The following is a 20,101-nucleotide window of genomic DNA, read 5'->3' as shown; positions in this document are numbered from 1 at the left end:
GTTTTCGTAGGAGTGTAGCCACAAAACCTTGGAATTGAGACCACTTCTCTCGATTATCAGGCTGCAGTAGCAATAACAGCAGCAGCAACGATAAAGACAAGATGGTCGGGAACTGCGCGCCTAAAATTTCCGGGGAAAATCCAGTGGTGGTCCATAAAGACAATGAGATTACGCTGCCGTGTCCCTCCATTAAACTTATGTTTACACATGACTGGTCTGACGTTATCGCCTCTCTGTCCATACTGCCATGAAACAGAAACCCTAGATCACTATCTTTTGTTATGCCGCCGATACATATTGTTAAAAAAATACTTCTAGAAATTCCGCTTGCTAAATTAGGGATAATTTTATCACCAGAAATAATACTATCTTTCGTTACAAGAAGAAAAGGGGTTAACCGAGGGGCCCGATTTTTATTAATCATATCACGAGAAGCCAACAACCAGAGACACCAACGAAAACATAGGGGACATTACTTATACTTATTCATTGAATTAAAGAAAATGATAAATTAATGGCAATGAAAGTGGATGGAAAAACAACTTGGCGCAGGTGGAGAACGATCCCTCGTCTTCGCATTACGCGTGTGATCTTTCGGTGCGTCATTTATAGGTTTCAGCCACAGGGACGTGTTTGGTGTCAATTGCGGTTATGTATACAATCAACTAAACAAACAACTTTTTGAATGTTCCTTCGTTACTCGTTTGGTTTTGTATGTGTTTTGTTTTTGTTTTAATCGAATATGTGATACTTCAAAAGATTGAGTGTTTCAGCACACAGTTATTGGCCAGTCCACCAGTGTGGGTATGAGGTATAATACTCGTCGTCATCATTATCATCATCATCATCATCATCATCATCATCTGCGCGCCACGCAGCTCGTGCAAATAGGCGTTGCGGGCTATTTCAACCGTGAAGCACAGGTACATGGCTTAGTCAGCTCGCTTGGGCCGGTGTGCAGTCGTCTCTGGGATCGCCGCTGGCAGGGGGTGGGGGCGGTGTGCGGTCGGTTGGGCGGCTCTTGCCTGTGGCCATCTCACTCTCTTGGTTATAGCCTCCGCCCTAACCGCCGATCCTTCGTGGTAACCTCCAGAGATGCGCCGTGCCATCGAGGTCGCGGAGGAGCCCATGGACGCCGACGACAACGCCGCCTGCGAGACCGGCCGAGGCGATGCGGTCACCGCGTCGTTCGAAGCGGCGCACCTCTTCCACGACGATGGCCGGCAGCGTGGGCTCGCACCGGGCGTGGTGGCTAGGCTCATGCCTGGACTTCGAGATCAGAGGAAGGTCCGCGAGTTCTGCGACGTTACGTTTCGCGCGACAGACGGCGTGGAGATCTGGGCCCATCGGTTCGTGTTGGCAGCCAGGTGAGTGTTGCTGTCGCGGTACTTATCTTTTTGTAGGATTGTTGTTTACGCCCGTTCTTTTGGATGCGCGCAACTGCAGCGCTTGTGCGAATACGTTATTCGAATCCTGTTACGCGCTACTGATAACTTATAGTAGCGGAGTTTGATTGGCGAGTCCTGCAGTGGCTGCGGAGTCCCTTAGGCGTGGAGTCGGAATGTGCGGGTTGACACCCGCATGCCCCAATTCAACGCGTTTGCATATAAGACATGGACGTAATTTTGGTCCGTCGAGACCAGTCGACTCGACCATGTCGAGTTAACGCAAATACAGAGTTTCGAGTTAGAAACTGGTGTTTGAGCTCGAAACTGGTTTTTGAGTTCATGCTAGCTCTAGAACTTATAGCGTCAAAAATGCGAACAGTCGCGTTAACCCGTCTGCAACTGATAGTCAGAGAAGAAATTGTTTTCATTAAGCGACCTTTCTACTTACTGGTCACGAACAACATGCGCGTATGACTGGGACATAGCCTTTCTGGCAGGAGAGCATATACAGGGTTTCCCAACTTTCATGTACCAGGATTTCAAAATATGCAAATGCCAAGTAGCTGAACAGAACCAAGGTATCTCCTAGGTATACCTTGTGGCGCAACATACACTTCTTGAAAAGGGACAGAACAAAGGAAGACAGTGAAGCGCCAAACTATGTGGGGTCTTACGGTCTCACAGGAGTACCGACCACCGCGGGTTCGAGCTTAGCGAGCCACAGGGCCGCGTCAGCCGTCAGCCTCTAGCACCGTTGCGCGCGAGCTCAGGCCACGAGGGGCTACCGAGCGACGCACGCAAGAACACAGTATTGCCCTAAATTGACGGAAACCGTTTATTGTCTCCAACGGCACCCAACACTGCACAAACGCCCGGTCCCGGGACGGCGGGGAACCAAAGGGTTCCCGCACCAAGGGCGAAAAATACAGTTAGGGGCGCCTGTAGCACGTCGCTGCGAGAGCACAGGCTCAAGCTGGGACGCGCCGCTAGGAAAAGTCCCGGCGGCTATGCTACTCGCTCTCGCGATAACCGATGGGTCAACTCGGGAGAGCTCGGGCAATCTCCTTCGGCTTGGGCCTCCGATGAGTGCGGCTCGGCGTGGTACGACCTCGCGCGAGCACTAGGCACCCGTTCTTCGGCTTAGCGTCGGGATAGGAACAACACGAGGTACGCGCTCCCCGCACGGGCAAAGGCACCGTGCGTGAGCTCAGTCCTAGTCACAAAGGTGTCGGCGGACGAGAGGAAGCATGTACGTACCGGGCGCTGTCCCAAGGAGCAAGAGAGTCGCTACCGTCACGGCAGTAGCCACCAGGGGCCGCTCCGTGACGTCACTAGCTCCGCCCTCACCGCGAACCACTGCAAGTGGAGCGCCACCGCCAAAACTGGTTCGGAGCAAGGACGACGTGGCAAAAAGGATTGCAGACATGGGTGAAATGCGCCCGCGCAATGGCGCGTCGAATTCCCCAAATCCCCACAACTACCAACTATTTAATTACAGCCTGAAAAAACTTGTAATTTAATGCCACGACACCCAACCAAGGTAATGTTGTTTGTCATCGCTTGGAGATGCTCAGGCTATCTTTTGCATTCTGCCTAATTACGTAGCCTTAATTAAATAATGAACCTCTCGAATATTATAGTTAGATGAGAAGTACCAATAATAACATTGTAGAGCAACATAAAAAACTCCCGATACAGCTTTCTCTTGCTTAATACGTGCTACATAAAAGTGCCTTTCCGTGCGTTAAAAATCCCGCGAATATACGCAGTGTGCCTCGACCAACCAGTCACCCGTCAATTTTTGCTTGTATTCGCGAGCTTTTTTCACGCTCGGAAAAAAACACTTTTGTGTAGCACGCATTAAGCAACAGAAAGCTGTATCGGGATTTCTTCATGTTGCTCTATAGTTTTCTCATTGACAGTTTTCATCTTAATATAGTATTTGAGAAGTTGAATAACTAATTAAGACTGATTATGTGATTAGGAAGAACGCAAAACAATAATCTGAGTATCTCCAAGCGACTGCAAACAACGTTGCCTTGTTTCTGTCCAGCTAAGTGGCATTTGTATGTATTTAAATATTCGTGCATTATAGTTGGGACAACCTGTATAGCGATCGCAGAACTCTAAAGACAAGACTAAAGACAATACACTAAAGACGCGTAGCCAAGACTGACGACGAATAGTGTTAGAGGACGATATAAAACCTAACTGATGTAAAGTTATTTTATACTCCAGGAATAAGAAGACTAAAATACATTTCGCAGTTACTTCTTTCTTGCTTAGTAATCGTGGCCTTACTGTGAATTACTCCGAGTAACCGCAATTCAATGAACCACAGTACTCGCTGTGGTCACCCAGCAGCCCAAGAGGCTGGGCATTGACACGTGCACTTGGCAGAAACGCAGTTCGTTACAAATGTCATAATGACCTGGCACTGAGTGGTCTGTCAGCTTCGGGGACGCATTGACATTCACGTGGCCGTGGCGTACGGTGGGGCGCACGACTTCATAGACGGTAGTTCTCAACTGGCTTAGTGAATTAACGCTCTCTTAATGTCGTGTATCCCGAATAAGATCGATGCCGAATGCAGTCTCCGTTTTCTTGACCATGATATCGCCTTATTACAATACATATATCAGTCTACGAAACACGACTACGTAGTCTTAGCTGCAAGACAGCATGTTGTTACCTCCTTTAGACAGTGCACTTATCCGGTTATATGTCATGGGGTTTTAAGTGCCAAGACAGCGATCTGGTTATGGGGAACGCCGTATTGAAATACTCCGGATAAGATTTAACCACCTGATAATCTTTACCGTGCACCCGATGCCCAGTACACGGGATTTAATGCCGCGACACCGTGCTAGACAGTGCATAAAAGCTTACGAGCGGACTTTATAATGTCACTTTTCTAGCTTTATGCACACGAACCTACACGTGCAGGTCGAGTCAGCCGTTCGGTCAAGTAAAATTTACTTCTTCCGCGCGTTCACATGAACTCGATTCTAGTGGCGCTGTAGCACGAACCCAAAACCAACCTCGTTGGGGCGTGTACGCGAACATGTCAATAGCGAATCAAGTGTCGGAGAGGAACTTAAACTTCTGTAAAAAAGAAGGCAGTTACGAGAAGTCCCCTTGTTCCACGTATGTATCCTACATGGTAAATCACTCTGTCGGTCCTTCCGCGTTGCAGGTTCTCCGGCTGCTATGCGCTTTTCGCCCTCGCCAAGCAAGGCATGAGTTCCGAGCAGAGGCGGATGAACGAGTGCCCGCCGCCCATCCGCGCGGTGATGACAGACCTGGACAGCGACATGACCGAACTACTCGTCGGCTTCGCCTACCACACTCCGCTGCACGAGCTCATCGACCAGCACAACGTGGCCAAGGCACTCGGACTCGCCGAAAAGCTAAAGGTCAGATTGGTGCTGCGGTGTTGGCGAACGAAGTCGAGCGCTGCGGTACTGGTGAACTGGGCCCTTCGTCCTGGTGAGGAGGTGGGAGCGTTGCCGCTAGCAAGCATGAACTCTATCCTGTTTATGACCATCGGTCAAGCTTCTAGGGACGTTGGGGTCGCTGTTTCGGATCTGGATCGCTCGATGGCTGCTTTCACACGGGGGAAGGGGTGAAGAGAGAGAGAGAGTCGTCGAGCCTTTTTCACAGCTTGACTGTTTTGTTGCGAGCTTACTGGATGACTCACTAGTGGCCCACACGGTCGCCTAGCCACTCAGTTATAGTCGCTGAGTCGCTCATACAGTTCCTTAGATGCTCGCGCAGTCACTTAAGCACTTAGACGCCCGCGCAGCCGTTTAGTTGTTCAGCCAATCACTCAGTCACTTGAAAAATATCTGTCACTCGCCAAATTAATAAGTCACTTCATCAATCACATGTTCACTTGATCAATAAGAGTCGCTTACTCAGTCACGTGGTCACTTGGCCAATCACGCAGTCGCTAGGTCGATCCCACAGTCACTAGCACACTGATCCACAGAGTTGTGCCTTCTTGTCTTCCTTAAAGAAGGCAAGTATTTAAACAGATCACGCTTCCGCAAGTTGGTTAGTCGATCTTAGGCTCCCTGATATGGCTCAACCCACTACAGGGTGTAGGGCATAAAGTGGGTGACAGTAGCAAAGAGTGTATAGCCATTTGCGTTCTTACAGTTTTTCGCGCACTCTCCGGTATCTACCCACCTGCCTGCCTGCCTACGTCTCCAACCGTTTTCCCGGTAACTTGTCACCGGGTGGGTAGCCCATGGTATAATAGGTAAATATTTGTGCTTGTGTGCCTAAAGAACGAGGTTCGAAACCAACCGTGTAGGAACAACTCTGTGTATGTGTCACTTGGTATTTGCCGACCTTCAACGAACCTCATCGATGCCACCTTATGTCACTGGGTATATACCACTGGGTATGTGCGGCTCTTCAGTGACAAAAAAATAATTTTGAATTTATCCGCTGCAATTCGCAATCGAAGCCGTGTCGTATATGTTCAGACAAAATTTTCTGCACGCGGAATTCGCAGCCGCGCCACCAGATGGCGCAGCCAGTCCAAAGGAAAACATGCATACGAAATGAAAAGTTATGTATGGCAAACTTGATTAAATCAAGCGGGCTAGGGGACTATTCGTCACCACCCCGTTTTAGAGGGGAATGCCAGTAAACAACATCATCAAAGCGTGAGAGACGAACCTTACTGCAATCGCACCTCATGTATGACGCGTCTCCGCGGTGGCCATTTACGGGTTGTCTCCACGTTGCTTCATGACGATCGCATTAACGTCGAAAGCAATAGAGAGACGCGTTCAGCCGGTATTTAAAAAAAGAGCAAACTTAGGCTAAGGAAGGCGTATTATCGTATACAATAATGAATACTCATAATTTCGATCCACCGCGTCGTGCGGCGTCAGTTTTTTTCTCAGCTAGTGGTCCTTTGACGAGTTTCTACCCAGCTTTAGAAGTAGAAGAAGAAGAAGACGACGAAGAAGAAGGTGTTTGATGCCTGGTGTTATGGTAAGTTCCGGAATTCCCACCATTAAGGGCTGGACATTTCTAAGCGCATGGTGCAACCTGCAGTAATACTGAGAATGTGCAGAGAAACGGCTTAGGCAAACTTTAAGTTTCAGAAGAGCGTACATATTTCGTCCCGATGCGGAACTTATTCGCCACTCTGGCTAGGAGGCTATAGCATTCCTCATCCGAACACGAGGTCGAGGGTTTTGGTCTTCCAACCAAATTTTGTAGTATTCCCGCTGCACGGAAGAGGAAGCGCAGCATCTTGCAAGTCGTCTGTTGGTCCATTATGCCTCGCGAAACAAATATGAAGGGGTTGCAGCGGTTTTGTTTTACGTTTACGTGGGTTTCGAAGACAAGGCGAACGGGAAGCATGTACATTTGTATAGCAAAATTAAATGACGTTATGAATAGCCGTTATCGAATAGCTAATAAGCTAATAAGCCACACCACACCAACGAGGCACTTGCAAATCAACCGCGAAACCTTCCGTCGGCAAACCATCGCTACAAGTTTTCTGTGAGCCACAATCAGCAGCAGCAACCTGTCTCCCCTCTTTGCCCGGTGTTCGCTCCACTTATAATGCCAACGTTAGGAAAGTGTTATCTGGGAACATTTCGCGAAAGCATTACCTTTTACAACCAAAACACATGAATGAATGAATGAATGAATGAATGAATGAATGAATGAATGAATGAATGAATGAATGAATGAATGAATGAATGAATGAATGAATGAATGAATGTTTGATGTTTATTGGCGCAAGGGCCACCAAAAAACATGGCCTTACGCATGGCCTTACGTGCCCGAAATCTCTATACGGCATAGAATTTTTCTGCACTGGGGATGTACGACATGCACGTTTTCAGGACGATCGCGTTGCCCGTTTCGGTAGTGGCACACCTTGAAATTGATCGGGTCAAAGAAAAAAAAGAAAGCTTTTTGGAAGTTTTTCTCAGCGAGGTTCAGCATAGGGTTCCACGGACCATAATTTTCTTACGACGCAGATATTCCGCATACTGGATCATTGCCTGAACACCCTGAAAAAGGACCTCAAACCGGAAACCTGCATCGACACTTACCACCTGACCTCCAGCCGTGGATTCGAGCATCTCGCCGGGGAAGCGTTCCGATACCTGGTGCGGAACTTCGACCAGGTACGAACACTGAAGTTCTCCACGAGCGCAAATCACGTATTGCGCGGTTTTATGAAGACTGTTCGTCTATCCAATTATTCACTGTCGGGGACCGGAAACAAAATTTTGATGACAGTGCTTTTGTGCAGCGACGGGAATCAAAATTTGCGCGATATTCGCACGTAAGAGCAACCTCTTTTTGCAACTTTTTTGTAAAGCACGAAGGTCGTGCAGTAATTACAGAATTAGAGCCAGTTTTGTCAGACAAAACTGGCTCTGTCAGACATTGGGTGTTTTGCGCCGGTATTGAGGAATAAAGAATGATCGATATCGGCAGCGAAATGCACCTGTTCTTCCTTTACACCAGCTGTACCATCTGTATCACAAACACCCTCACCACTTAGAGTCTCAGCACCTTAGCGCCCAAGGGAAGGCAGCGCCATCTAAAGGAAGTAATACGGTGACGTTAAAGGCAATGAGAAAGAAAGGAGTGAAGAAAATTCGGACGACACGATTCGATGAGTCATGTATATACCAACCCTGTAACACGTAGTTTTCTGCTGAATCCCCAGACGACTATACGGTGTGTCCCAGCTAACGTTAGTCAAGCTGTTTAAAGTGCGAAATACGATTATAAGACTTGCAGCTTTAGGTTTTCAGAGGTCTGACGACCGATCACCGTCTACTTTAACGTCATGTCCTACACCATGTTTTTAAATTTTTTTTTCTTTTTGTCAGCAGCTTCGCTAACATCAGTTGGCACATAAATAGCCTTGCTTTCATGTACGTTATATCTACAGTGCTACTCGTATTGGCAATCAAGTAGTATATCGGCGCGTCGGATCAATCGTACGTCTTAGTGCCTCGCCTTCAAGTAAGCGACAATGATCGAGGCGCTTGGAAGTTGCAGCTGGTCTTTAAAGCCAACTGCAACTTCGAAATTTATAGCCGGGCAGAAAACAGTTTGAGAGGTTGTAGGTATAGAACAGCCTCCTATGAAAAGTCTTAAATTTGGGGTACTGTAGTAAACTGTGCGTCTCGAGAGGCTTGCCAAAGTCGTTTTTCATGCCGAGAATGAGAACGACACAGGGGAGAGCATTAATTATTAATTAATAATTTAAAAATATATCGATAGGGTAGAGGGTGTAGAGTTAACGGTCTCTCTCTTTCACACACACACACACACACACTCACACACACACACACACACACACACACACACACACACACACACACACACACACGCACGCACACGCACACGCACACGCACACGCACGCACACGCACGCACACCCACGCACACCCACGCACACCCACGCACACCCACACACACCCACGCACGCACACGCACGCACACGCACGCACACGCACGCACACACACACACACACACACACACACACACACACACACACACACACACACACACACACACACACACATACGCACACATACACACACATACACACACATACACAAACACACACACATACACATACACACACATTCACACACATACACATACACACACATTCACACACATACACACACATACATACACACACACACACACATATGTGGACACAAAACAGATTATGCATGTTGGTTAGCTAATGCCGCTGTTGAGGATATGAGAGAGTGGAACCGGAAGTCCACCGGCGCCTTTGCATGCAAACAGCGTGACGCACGCACACGTGACGCAGGTGTGGAAGAACAGCGCCCAGTTCCAGGATCTGACGCCAGAGGAGATGCACACGATCCTCAAAGACGACCGACTGCACGCGCCCAACGAGGTAGATGACACGTTCTGTGCCATCCTCAAGTGGATCTCCGCCGACGTGGACAAGAGGAAGGCCTACCTCGCCAAGTTCCTGCCGCTCTTGCGCTTCGCACGCTGCTCCGTCACGTGAGCGCACTTCTTCCTGACGTCATACACTGGAAGATAATTTGCACCCTCAAAAGTCAATAAGAGTGCAAATCTATCTGTAACTCGCACCCTTACACCGAAAAAAGGTGTTAGTGTGTGAATTATGGACCAATTTAGGCCCTTTCCCATTTGTAAATTATTTTACAGATATAGTGCAGCGAAACATGATGAGCATGGAACACAAATGCCAGTATTGCTCACGAAGAATGGAGATCATCGTAAATATTGCGGCGACGTAGTTTCGCGCTTCGCATGTATTTCTTTCTTTTAGGCCCTCCGGCAAGACGCGAACGAAACGTGAGGCCTGGTCGTGCCAGAGTCGATACGTTACACGTATGTCGTGTCGCATCGAATCAATGAGCAAAAAGAGCACGACAAACTGTTTTCGCATACGCGTATAGACGAAACTGCGTATAAGCGATGTAGGCTTCGCGTTGGTTCCGGTTTAGCGCAAGGTCCGATAAAGGCTTCGATGTCGTATTCTTCAAAGGCGGAGGCTGTCGCGCACTTACTTGTTTTGTATGGGACACGTGAAGCCAAGGGCGTTCTTTGTACATTTTGCAGGTAAAGCTCACGATGATTTGCCTGTATATTAACCAGCAACCGCATTCACTCAATGCTTTTGCGAAAGCATGCACTTTCTTGTAGAATATGTCCGTACAGCCGTGGCGTTAGCGTATACTGCATCGAAATTGTTCACCTTTGAAGCGTTTTGGCGTCCGATGATACGGAAGAGTGGGCGTGGTGCGCACACCTGAGCTCCGAGATGGCTCTGCGCGATGCACTGATCTCGGTGGCCGCGGTGATAACGAAGCGCTGATATAGAAATAAAGCTATCACTCGAGGTGCAGTCAGCTGTTCCAAAGGGTGAAGTGCCGTGTATATACAGTGTTCCGCATTGACATGCGCCAGGCCGTTAAGGTGCGTTATAAGACGTGCTCGCAATAGCGCGCGACGTGGGGATCACCACGCCTAGTGCGTTAACCTTGAGATCGAGTCACCTGCTGCCTTCGCGCTGCTTAGCGCCCCTTCACTTTCTACAGCAGATTTTTTTTGCTTGTCCTTGCAGAGATGTCGAGAAAGTAGTCACCGACCCACAAGTCCAGAGTGACCGGAACAGCGTGAAGGTGCTGAACGTGATCCACCAGGTCAGCTGCTGTTTCTCTACGCGGCGGGTGCTTGCTCTTATTACTGATAGCACGTGGCTGTCTAGGATTGCATTAAACATGCGGTTGACGGCGCGATCAAATAAAGATGCAAGTTTGTCAGTTATACACCGATTTACACCCCTATTCGCTTTATAAGAGTGTAAATTATATCGCAGTGTAGGCTCTGCGCTGATTGAAACCTTGCTTTGCACTCACACGCACGAGAACACGGCTCTCACACGCACACCCAGCACAAGCGCCCGCGCGCACAAATACTTCACGCAACTTAGATGCAATATCATAGGATGGCTCCTATAGCGCACGTAAAATGCGCGTATGCGTGGTTTGCAGTAACTTCGTCGAGACGGCTGTATTTGAGTGCTATGGCACTGTGGGAAGCCGCGCCTTCCTGTGATGCACTTGTTTACAGCATCGCACTGGAATGTGTCGTTGGGATTCTCCATTTGCCGTCCGTGGCGTAACGTGAAGTTTACCTATTGCAGGGAATTATCCTTTGCAATATGAGAAACATTTCGGACCACCCTAAGCACTATGCCCCCTTGCTACGGCTACTCGAGTGGCCTACTTCCTTCCAGCACTATACACCTGCCTTGAGCGGTGGTCGGACCTTTAGATATTATCGGAAACTGCGACTACCTCCTCGCGAAGTAAGAAGAATACAAAGCCTGCGATGTGAAAGACAGTAGCGCATGCTACGTCCGTAATGTCGTCCATTATTAGTGTTTATGTGCTGAACGCGAATGCGCTCACAGTCTGTATGTCACAGTAATCTGTATGTCACTGTCACAGTATGTGAAGACGCTCGGGGCTTCACAGTCTCGCAATGTATCGCGCCGCGAAGGCCTTCGTGCCTTGCGGCTGCTACGTAAATGCGAGCAGTAGCGTTGGCGGCGCCATCTCGTGACTGAGAGCGTAATTAGAGCGCACAGCAAATATTTGCTTGAATTTGCGGGTGTAAACGCGCCACAAGCGTAAATCGTAAATTTATGTCGCCGTTCGTCTGCTGCGTTGTGAAGAATAGCGCGACAATTCTGACGCTTTGTGGTTGACCAAGCATCGACAAGATGACTCTATCAGCCTTTTATTACGTTACTACGACCTTCGATGAGGCTGCTCAGGTCTACGTCTTCGGTGTATAACCCTGCATACTAGACGGACAAGCTAACGGTCTCTAATATTCATCGTGCTTTACTTACCGTATCTTTAAGGCTATAGACCCCAACTGGTGTATAGTCCGCCGGGGCTAATTTGGGCATAACACTAAAGAAAAAGAGATCTTCTTAGATATAGTCCGCACCCTGTGTATGGTCCATCGGAAATTGGATAGAAATTAGGTGGTTTAGTTAGTTTACAACCAGTGGACGGTAGGTAAGCAAAAGCTTATTGTCAAACAGTAAAAGCCGGGGTTCCTTATTAGGCTCTATAATGTAGTCAGAACTAAAAGCCGTCAAAATCTTTCTCTCCGGGCTGCCAGAACAAAATAAATCAAACATGTCGGATTCCACGAACGATTCCTCGATGCCTTCATCGCCTTCATGATCTTTAGTTCTTGAGAACGGTCGCCTACACTGAGCCTGAATAGTGCCGCGAAGGTGCAGCATTCGCTTGCATGCTGTCACGTTGTGTCACATCTTACGGCGTATACTCCATAAAACCTAACGATATCCCCGAACTGCTAGAATGAGCCGGACATATCGCTCTTGCGCAACGACGACCATTGCAGGTCTGATTTTGATAATTAGTGAATTAGCACGGAAAAAGTGTTCGCCGGCGCAGTCTGGCCTTGTTATTCTTCAAGCTCGCTTCCGATCTTAAGAAATAAAGTCGCGTACAGTCCGTACCCATAGATAGTCGGCGGCGCCCCGCAAAACTTCAACTCACCAACTTTTATAGCCCGGGGAATATATTCCGGAAACTACGGTGGTTATTTCTTAGCCCTTGTCTGTCTTTTTTTGCTTTCTAGGTCTCGGGACGACAGGTCTTGCTAATCAGACACTTGCGTAAAACATGCTCGTAATCGCGCAGACGCTCAGCCAGCCGTCCATGGCGGTGGGCGATGTTGCCGGCGTCGACCTGTCCCCGAAGTTGTGGCTCAAGCCTCGCCTGCCCAAGGACATCCTCTTCCTTTTCGGCGGCTGGACTGTGTGCGCGACCAACAAGATGCTCACGTACTACAGCCGCGCCGCCAAGTGGAGCGTGATGGCCAGACAGGACACCATGGTCAGGTAACGTCATCCCCCGCAACTATAAGTTGTATAGTTGTTCAGTGGTGGTCGGCGACAAATCTGTTTTCGAGTTGTCTCAGTAAGGGGGATTTTAAACAATTTGCAGACAAATGCAACGCGCTTGAAAGAGTCGCCGCCATCTGACAGTTCTATGCGCACAAGTGATGCGACTCCGAATTGTTGATAACCCTGCAGCCTCGACGAACGTGCGCTTTCACATTGGCCTTCTGTCATGGCGTCCCGGTAATGAACCCATAGCGCAATTTCCTCGTCAGAGTAGGATTGCAAAACGGTTGCGGAGTATAGTGGCAAGCACTGGCAGCACAGCCGTGGAGACCGTATTTTTTTCTTCAAGTTTTCCGTTCGGGCAGTTCCGTGGGAAGATAGCTAGACAATGCATTAAAGTTTGCAGGAGTACCAAGGACATACTACGTAGAATACGGTGATAAAGCTTCCAGGCCGGAAAGACAGATGCTAGGGTGAAAGACGGGGGGTAGAGGGGAGAGAAGAGGGTACACGACGTTTAAGAAGCGTTCGCCGACGTCCCCCGCAGGGCGTACCACGGTGTAGCAGTGGTCGACCAGCGTATCTACTTCGTGGGTGGCTTCAACGGCCGCGAGTGCTACCACTCGGTCGTCTGCTTGGACGTGCCGCAGGCCAGATGGAGCGCCAAGGCGAACATGGCCATCGCGCGCTGCTACGTCAGCGTCGCCGTCCTCCAGGCAAGCGAGAGTGAAGAAAGGCAGCCACTTTATTGCTGCGAAGCCTACAAAGCTATGCAGTTGGCGCGAGCTGTCGTGAACTATAATTTCAGCTATACCCGTATATTGCCGTACAGTGCATCAAAAACGTATACGGTAGCAGCAGTGTGGGTAGCGGAATCTTCGCTAAAGCACAAGTTCCGGTTTCTTCGTTATTCATGATAATATAAGGACTGCGCCTCAGTCGAAGAATCCGACAAATAGATTTATTCCGCACTATGTGTCTTTTTTGCGACAGCACTCGTTTTACGGACGTTCTTAGATAGAAGCGACACCATTCGACACCTCGTTTAACCGCAGCGCGTTAGCGCTATCGCATCATTGTCGCATGCAATATTGCATGCATGAATGCTATTGCATGAATACTGCTCTGTTTTCAAATGCATTGAAATTTAGAACGCTTACGGCCATTACGTATGGTGCGCCTAAGTGGAAGGCCGAACAACACTGTGAATATGCCAGTCCAACATGCATGCAATATTTCCAATAAGATGATGTGGCTATTATGAGCGATTATCGCAAGAAAATAGATCAGCTTCCACATTGTTGCATGTAGAGGTGCTTCGTAAAGGTGCTTTGTACTAAGAAACTTGCTGCGAGCCTAAGTGTCCCTGTAGATGATTCCAACCGCAATGCAAGGCAACCCCCGCAACCTCTGCTGTTCTGTGGCGCAGACGTGTCGAAAACCGATTGGCCACGTTGTTGCTTCGGCCATAGTGGCTTATACGCGTTTTAGCTTGCGGACGCTGGCGTAAAAAAGCTTGCTGCATTAAAAATTTTGGCTCTAAATATGAGGGGAGATTACAAAATTTTGCAGCCATACGGTTGGGGTTTGACTTGAAACTTGGTAAACGGATAACAGTATTGTGTAGACAATGGAAAAGTTATCTAACTCAGAGACAAAACTAGCCAGATTTTTTGGGGGTATGTTACCGTGAACGTTATGCCGCTGTTACGTGAAAGAGATCCTTTATCGTTGTTGTCAGCCCCAGCCCTTCGAAGAACTCGATAACAATTAAACGCCCGCCTTTTGTGTTCTTCTTTTAACTGTTCGACTTTCCTTACCCTGCACCACGCACCAGCCAATTATTCTCTTTCTACATTGAGAGTGGGGAAACTGAGCAACTCGTATGTATACTATAAGAAAAGCATTTGTTCCATGCAAGTTGAGTATTTCTTAATGTTGGCCCTGCAGAATTCGTAGCGGTCCCTGCAGAATGCGTATGTATACACTTGGTTGATGCTGGGCTAACTACGTAAATAGTTTTCACGATGAAAGTGCCCGAAGGCCCACTATACCGCCAAAGAGAATACAGTGAAGACGCAATGCAAGACTATGGGCAGAATGGGAACAGATGCATCAGAAACTACTGTAAAGCTTGGTGCCCTTAATACTATAACTGTAAGCAGCCCCTCGCGTCTCCCCAATTAGAGCCCGACGGAATTGACGTAGAACACGTAGACTGACCCACCAGAACCGCCGTGGCTTCTCGCTACTTCCCTCGCGTGGTGTAACCTTGCGTCATATCCGGCTTCATGTGTAGTTGCGCGGCACACCGCTAGGGGAGCCAGCCGACTGCTACGTTGCTGTTAATTTATCTCCGTGGTTGGTATTCTTGCTGCTTTTTCGCGATTATTTATAACCCAACGAGTTCGAGTGAGGTTTTGCAGCCAGTTGGCTGTCGCTTAACGTGTTGTCGTTTCTTCGCAGGGCCAGATCTACGCCATTGGGAGGCTTCGACGGCCACACGCGCACAAACACGGTCGAGCGGTACGACGTCGAGACAAACCGGTGGTGCATGGTGGCCAGCATGAACGACGTCCGCAGTGACGCCAGCGCCGCCGTAGCTGCAGGACGTATCTACATGTGAGGTCGCTTCCGGATTCGCTGGCTTCCGAATCGCTTTGTGTCTAGCGAATTGGCTGATCAGGTTTTGACTTGAGCTTCGCTGTATGGCCTAGGCCCGTAAACGCCGACGGCTCTCGATTCAAAGTAGATTAATCGACTAGAGCAATGCCTGCTGTTGCTGCTGCTGCAGCTGATTATTATTATTATTATTATTATTATTATTATTATTATTATTATTATTATTATTATTATTGTAACGATGATCGCCATTAAAATCTGGTTGGCGGGAAATATTCACCTAAATTGAATGAGCTAATTAGGCTTTACTGCATCTATTGCAATTTAGCATTCTGTTTTATGCATAGCGTGCGAAAAAGAAGAGCTCCTTCGAACGACCACGGTATGCATCTAGCAATAAATGTGCAAGTAAATAGCCTACTCAAGGATTTTAGTCTCACAGAAAGTTGGGAGAACGTAAACGAATCCACTGTGGAGGCTTTGAGACGGCTGAAATACTGGTGGGGCGAACAAGAACGGGGTGCGGCGAAGTTACCGCAGAACGAGGGTAGTTATGGGATATTAGCGAGAGAGGACACATACTATCCCTGGAGTGCACTTAACTGCGAAGGTGATTATGATGAAACTCGCTTTCGCGCAGCGCGGGAGGCTTCGCGGGTCGGGAGGTCCTGAACACCGTGGAGTGTTACGACCCGTCGACCAACGTCTGGACTCTGGTGTTGACCATGTCCTCGCCCCGTAGTGGCCTCCAGGTGGTCGCCCACGAGGACACGCTGTACATCATCGGCGGGTACAACGGCACTGCGCGGCTCTCCTCCAGTACGCCTCTGTTCGCTGTAATCGTTACCATTTTAAGTATGGCCTTCGTCAGCACAGAAGACATCATCGATGTTGTTGAAATTTTGCACAGGGAAATGTGCGTCTAAATTAGCCCTCAGTCGGCATGTCATACGTGCTGAAACATGACTCGTGGCTCCTTGCTTAGATTTTATTTATTTATTTATTTATTTATTTATTTATTTATTTATTTATTTATTTATTTTTATTGCAGGTGGGCATACATATTTGTACAGTAACGTATTGAAACAAGACAAACAAATATAACAGCCACACAAAGCCTTCAATAACAAATATACATAGCAGAAAATTATATCATCATGCCCAAGACCATAACAGATTATTAATTTAAGCGCTAGAGTTTCAAGCGCCGAGTAGATCCCAACACATAAAGCCGCTAATTAATGGATGTGTGCGTCAAACAATGACAAGGAATTCTGTGTTACTACATTATCAGAAAGGTTCCAGTCGGTTATGGCTTTAACATATCAAATGAATATTTGTAACAGTTCTTGTTAACAATGGTTTTACTGAGGGAGAATGTCGCATGCTCCTAGCGTAACCACTGAAATAACTAATTATTTGCGATATGTCAATGTTGCAGTGTCCGTTTATTAACTGGAAAAATAATTTCAAGCGAAATCGTAACTGACGGTAAACCGCATTTTCTTAGAAGGTCCGTGATTGATGTGCGGCCACAGGAACTATAGATCAATCTCGCTGTTTTCTTTTGCGATAGCAATTATGTGGACACTCCAGGCACACTTTTGCCGTCGCCGTCGCCGTGATGTTCCCTATAAAGTCCAAGGGCGATAACATGGTCCCCACGTGCCGTATGCCGTTCGTGCGAGGGAAAGCGTGCGAGGGTGAGCCGATGATGGCGGCTCTATCTGGTGCGAGCAAGGGAGGAAAGCGGGGAAGAAGCGCGCCGTCTTTCGTCTCGCATAAGGCACCAGGAACAGGGGAGGGAGGGAGGGGGGGAGGGAGGGGGGCGTTCTACTCCGCCGTCTGCTGCGTATGGCGCTGCCGCGCGGGCCATATCTTGAAAGCGTCCTGCTATGGGGACAGAGTCTGAGCGTCTAGGCGCACCGAGGGCCGATAGCTTCGTGTGCGCTGTCTTTTCGCCGCTTAGTTCGCGTTGAAGCGAGAGGCAGCACGAAGGTCAATTCGATCGCTGCTGCTGCCGCGCTTCCTCACTCCAGCGTTTGGACAGCGAGCTTCCGCGGTCATCGAGTGAGATGTGTTATGTTTGCTTGTGCGCGCGTCACACCATGATTGTTAACTTAGTTAGTAAGCGAATGTTTACGAGTTTATACGGCTCATAAAACGAGTATCTTCACTTCGTATAGCTGTCTACTGATTTGGTATCGAAATCGATGCTTCGCCTTTCTAATTTGTAAATATAGGTCTTAATGTATGGGTCTAAGGTTATTACAGCATGTTCTAAAATTGTTCCTACAACAGCGTTATAAGCAAGGAACTGAATTTCAGGTGTAGCACACCGTAATAGGCCCCTTATGAAGAACATATTTTTACCTCATGCATATTAGGCAGCATATTAGCATTTTGTGGGGGCAGTTTACTCTTAACTAGTACACATTTATTCTTATTTAAGGCAAGACAAGCAACGGGGGTGGCGGCAACCTTCCTATAGACCTTTCTGAGCAATAGACGACGCAGCGTGTTTTCTTCTTTATTATTTTTTGCAGGCCATATATGAAAAGGCTCTGAAGCACCTTTAGAACATGTTTAATAAACCAACCTAATCGCTATATAATGCTTCCATAAAGAACCCGTTCTGCATTTTACTCCTGCGGCAGACAGCTGAACAGACGCAATTTGTTTCTAAAGGACGTCTGCCTTTTAGCGACTCGTAATGGCCGCGTATTTTCGCCGCATATTGTGACGCGCCAATTAACACGACGGCCTTAGGCTCGGCTTGATTAGACGTCTCGGCTAAATAGATGGCTTTTTTTGTCGGGACGTCTCGGGCCTAAAAAGAAAGATATGCTGCCGGCCCCTTTAAAGGGACGCTAAAGTGGTGATAAAGGAAAGGGGCTGCGCCTGAAAGGAGGAAGGCGAGAGGAGAGGCAGTTTCGTAGTGCCTACTGGTTGGTGCGAGAAATGACGTCGTTGTGCGAAGGAAGGACGTGGAGCGATGCTGATTGGTTAGCGCAAGCAATGGTATCACTAAGAGGCGGTGGCAGAGTGTAGTACACAGTAACTTAAAGAACCTGCCTCGCTTATTGGTCTCTTGTAGAGGTGACTTGTTTATACGTGTGTGTTAACCGGTGCGAGCAATGTGCGTATAGGATCGGCATCACTTTTTGTAATTGTGCGTATGCTAAAGGGTTAAAGGAACTCGGACTCTGTGCTATACCAGCTCTGCTTTACGCTGCAACATTGATTTTCTCGTTCCTGAAGACGAGCCATGCATTCTGCAGTGACTCGTCCTTGCGAATTTTCATTTGCGGTTTTCAGTGGAGCAGCTGGACGTGAGCAAAGCTCGCTGCTCACGATTGCCCAACATGTCCCACGTCAAGAGCAACTTCTCTGCAGTCGTGCTGGAAGGCTGTATCTACGTCATCGGAGGCTTCAATGGTAAGACAGGCCAATGGGGCTGCGTTGCCAACCACGCTTTGCGTGTGACTACCCCAATGAACCCCTTCATGGTCTCCGAGTTGTATCCAAGCGAGCAAGTCCGTAAGACGATCTGTACACACGGGACGATAAATAGTAGTAATGTCACTGCGCGCTGAGCACTATAGTAGTCGTTTTATTTTCGTAATCTGGAGGAAAGTATGGCTTCGAGATTTTCGGGAATCGTGGGCCTTTTACGTACCAAAATAGCGATCTGATTATCAGGCGCGCCATAGTGGGGGACTCTGCATTAAACCAACAATATTGCATTTACTGAAGCGTGGAACTTCATCTAAAACATATTGTAAAATAATAAGAGAACTAATAGCCGAAAATTACGATAGTCCTCACTATGTCTAAAATTCATAACATTGTTAGGTTATGTTCATAACCTAGGTCTTTTCTTTTAACCTGTAAAGCATAAGTGTGTGCTTGCTATCAAGTGTTCTTTTCTTTTCTGCTACTATACTGTATCTTTTAGCTGCTTTGCTCCCTGGGAAGGTATGACCAAGTCGGGCATTTCCTCTGCTTTTGGCCGTGTTTCCCAAGCCAATTTTGTACGGAATTTACCTCGAATAAACCAAAAGAAAGAAGCTTTGACCACCTGGGGTTCTTTAGCAACTACCTAAATAAAAGTGCACGAGCATTGTTGCATTTCGCCCCCCATCGAAATATGGCCATCGAATGCACGACCTGAACCCCAGCATTGTAACGCCACTGCCGCTATGCTACCGCGGCGGGTATCTTTTGAACGTAGGTAATCCAGCGTGCGGCATGACGCTACGGAAAATGCAGAGTGGTAGTTTGGCGAAAGTACATTGAAGAGGTTATTAGCAAATAATGGGTTATGAGAGAATATGGACGGGAGCACGCACATTGAAAACTGTCTTGCGAGGTCGCCACAGCTGGCTTTTCCGCATTAACAGAGACTGTGCAGAGAAGCCAGACCTCAATGACTGTTCTCTTATAGAGGCGACTCGTTTTATAGGCGTGCGTTAGCCGTGGACGTTGGCGTGGCGACGACAAGCATCGTTCCCGCCACTTTTTGCTAATATGCCGATTTTTCTGCTCTACGATTGACTTGGCTGTTAACTCAAGTCGGGAAAGGAAAGCAGGAGGCGGCGCTGTTTCCCCCGCAGAACTG

General features: G+C 48.0%; 1 protein-coding gene across 1 annotated transcript; it reads left to right on the top strand.

The window, feature by feature from the left end:
* Positions 1-931: 931 nt before the first annotated feature.
* On the top strand, positions 932-16,207 carry LOC126533180 (kelch-like protein 10). Its single transcript, XM_055071886.1, has 9 exons — positions 932-1,367; positions 4,585-4,804; positions 7,406-7,555; positions 9,235-9,437; positions 10,528-10,606; positions 12,653-12,852; positions 13,406-13,574; positions 15,325-15,480; positions 16,121-16,207. The coding sequence occupies exons 1-8, from the start codon at positions 1,096-1,098 to the stop codon at positions 15,442-15,444; spliced, it is 1,413 nt and encodes a 470-aa protein (XP_054927861.1). The 5' UTR covers positions 932-1,095; the 3' UTR covers positions 15,445-15,480; positions 16,121-16,207.
* Positions 16,208-20,101: the final 3,894 nt, after the last annotated feature.

This window comes from Dermacentor andersoni, chromosome 7 (assembly GCF_023375885.2).
Source record: "Dermacentor andersoni chromosome 7, qqDerAnde1_hic_scaffold, whole genome shotgun sequence".
NCBI classification, from domain to species: Eukaryota; Metazoa; Arthropoda; class Arachnida; order Ixodida; family Ixodidae; genus Dermacentor; species Dermacentor andersoni.
The sequence above is the reverse complement of the archived record's forward strand: the minus strand, read 5'-3'. Positions and strand labels throughout refer to the sequence as shown.

Bases quoted from the DNA above. Each gene is read 5' to 3' on its own strand.
- LOC126533180 (XM_055071886.1), top strand. From the start codon at position 1,096: ATGCGCCGTGCCATCGAGGTCGCGGAGGAGCCCATGGACGCCGACGAC. The intron at 9,438-10,527 runs GTGAGCGCACTT...TTGTCCTTGCAG, and splicing joins TTCGCACGCTGCTCCGTCAC to AGATGTCGAGAAAGTAGTCA. The intron at 12,853-13,405 runs GTAACGTCATCC...CGTCCCCCGCAG, and splicing joins AGACAGGACACCATGGTCAG to GGCGTACCACGGTGTAGCAG.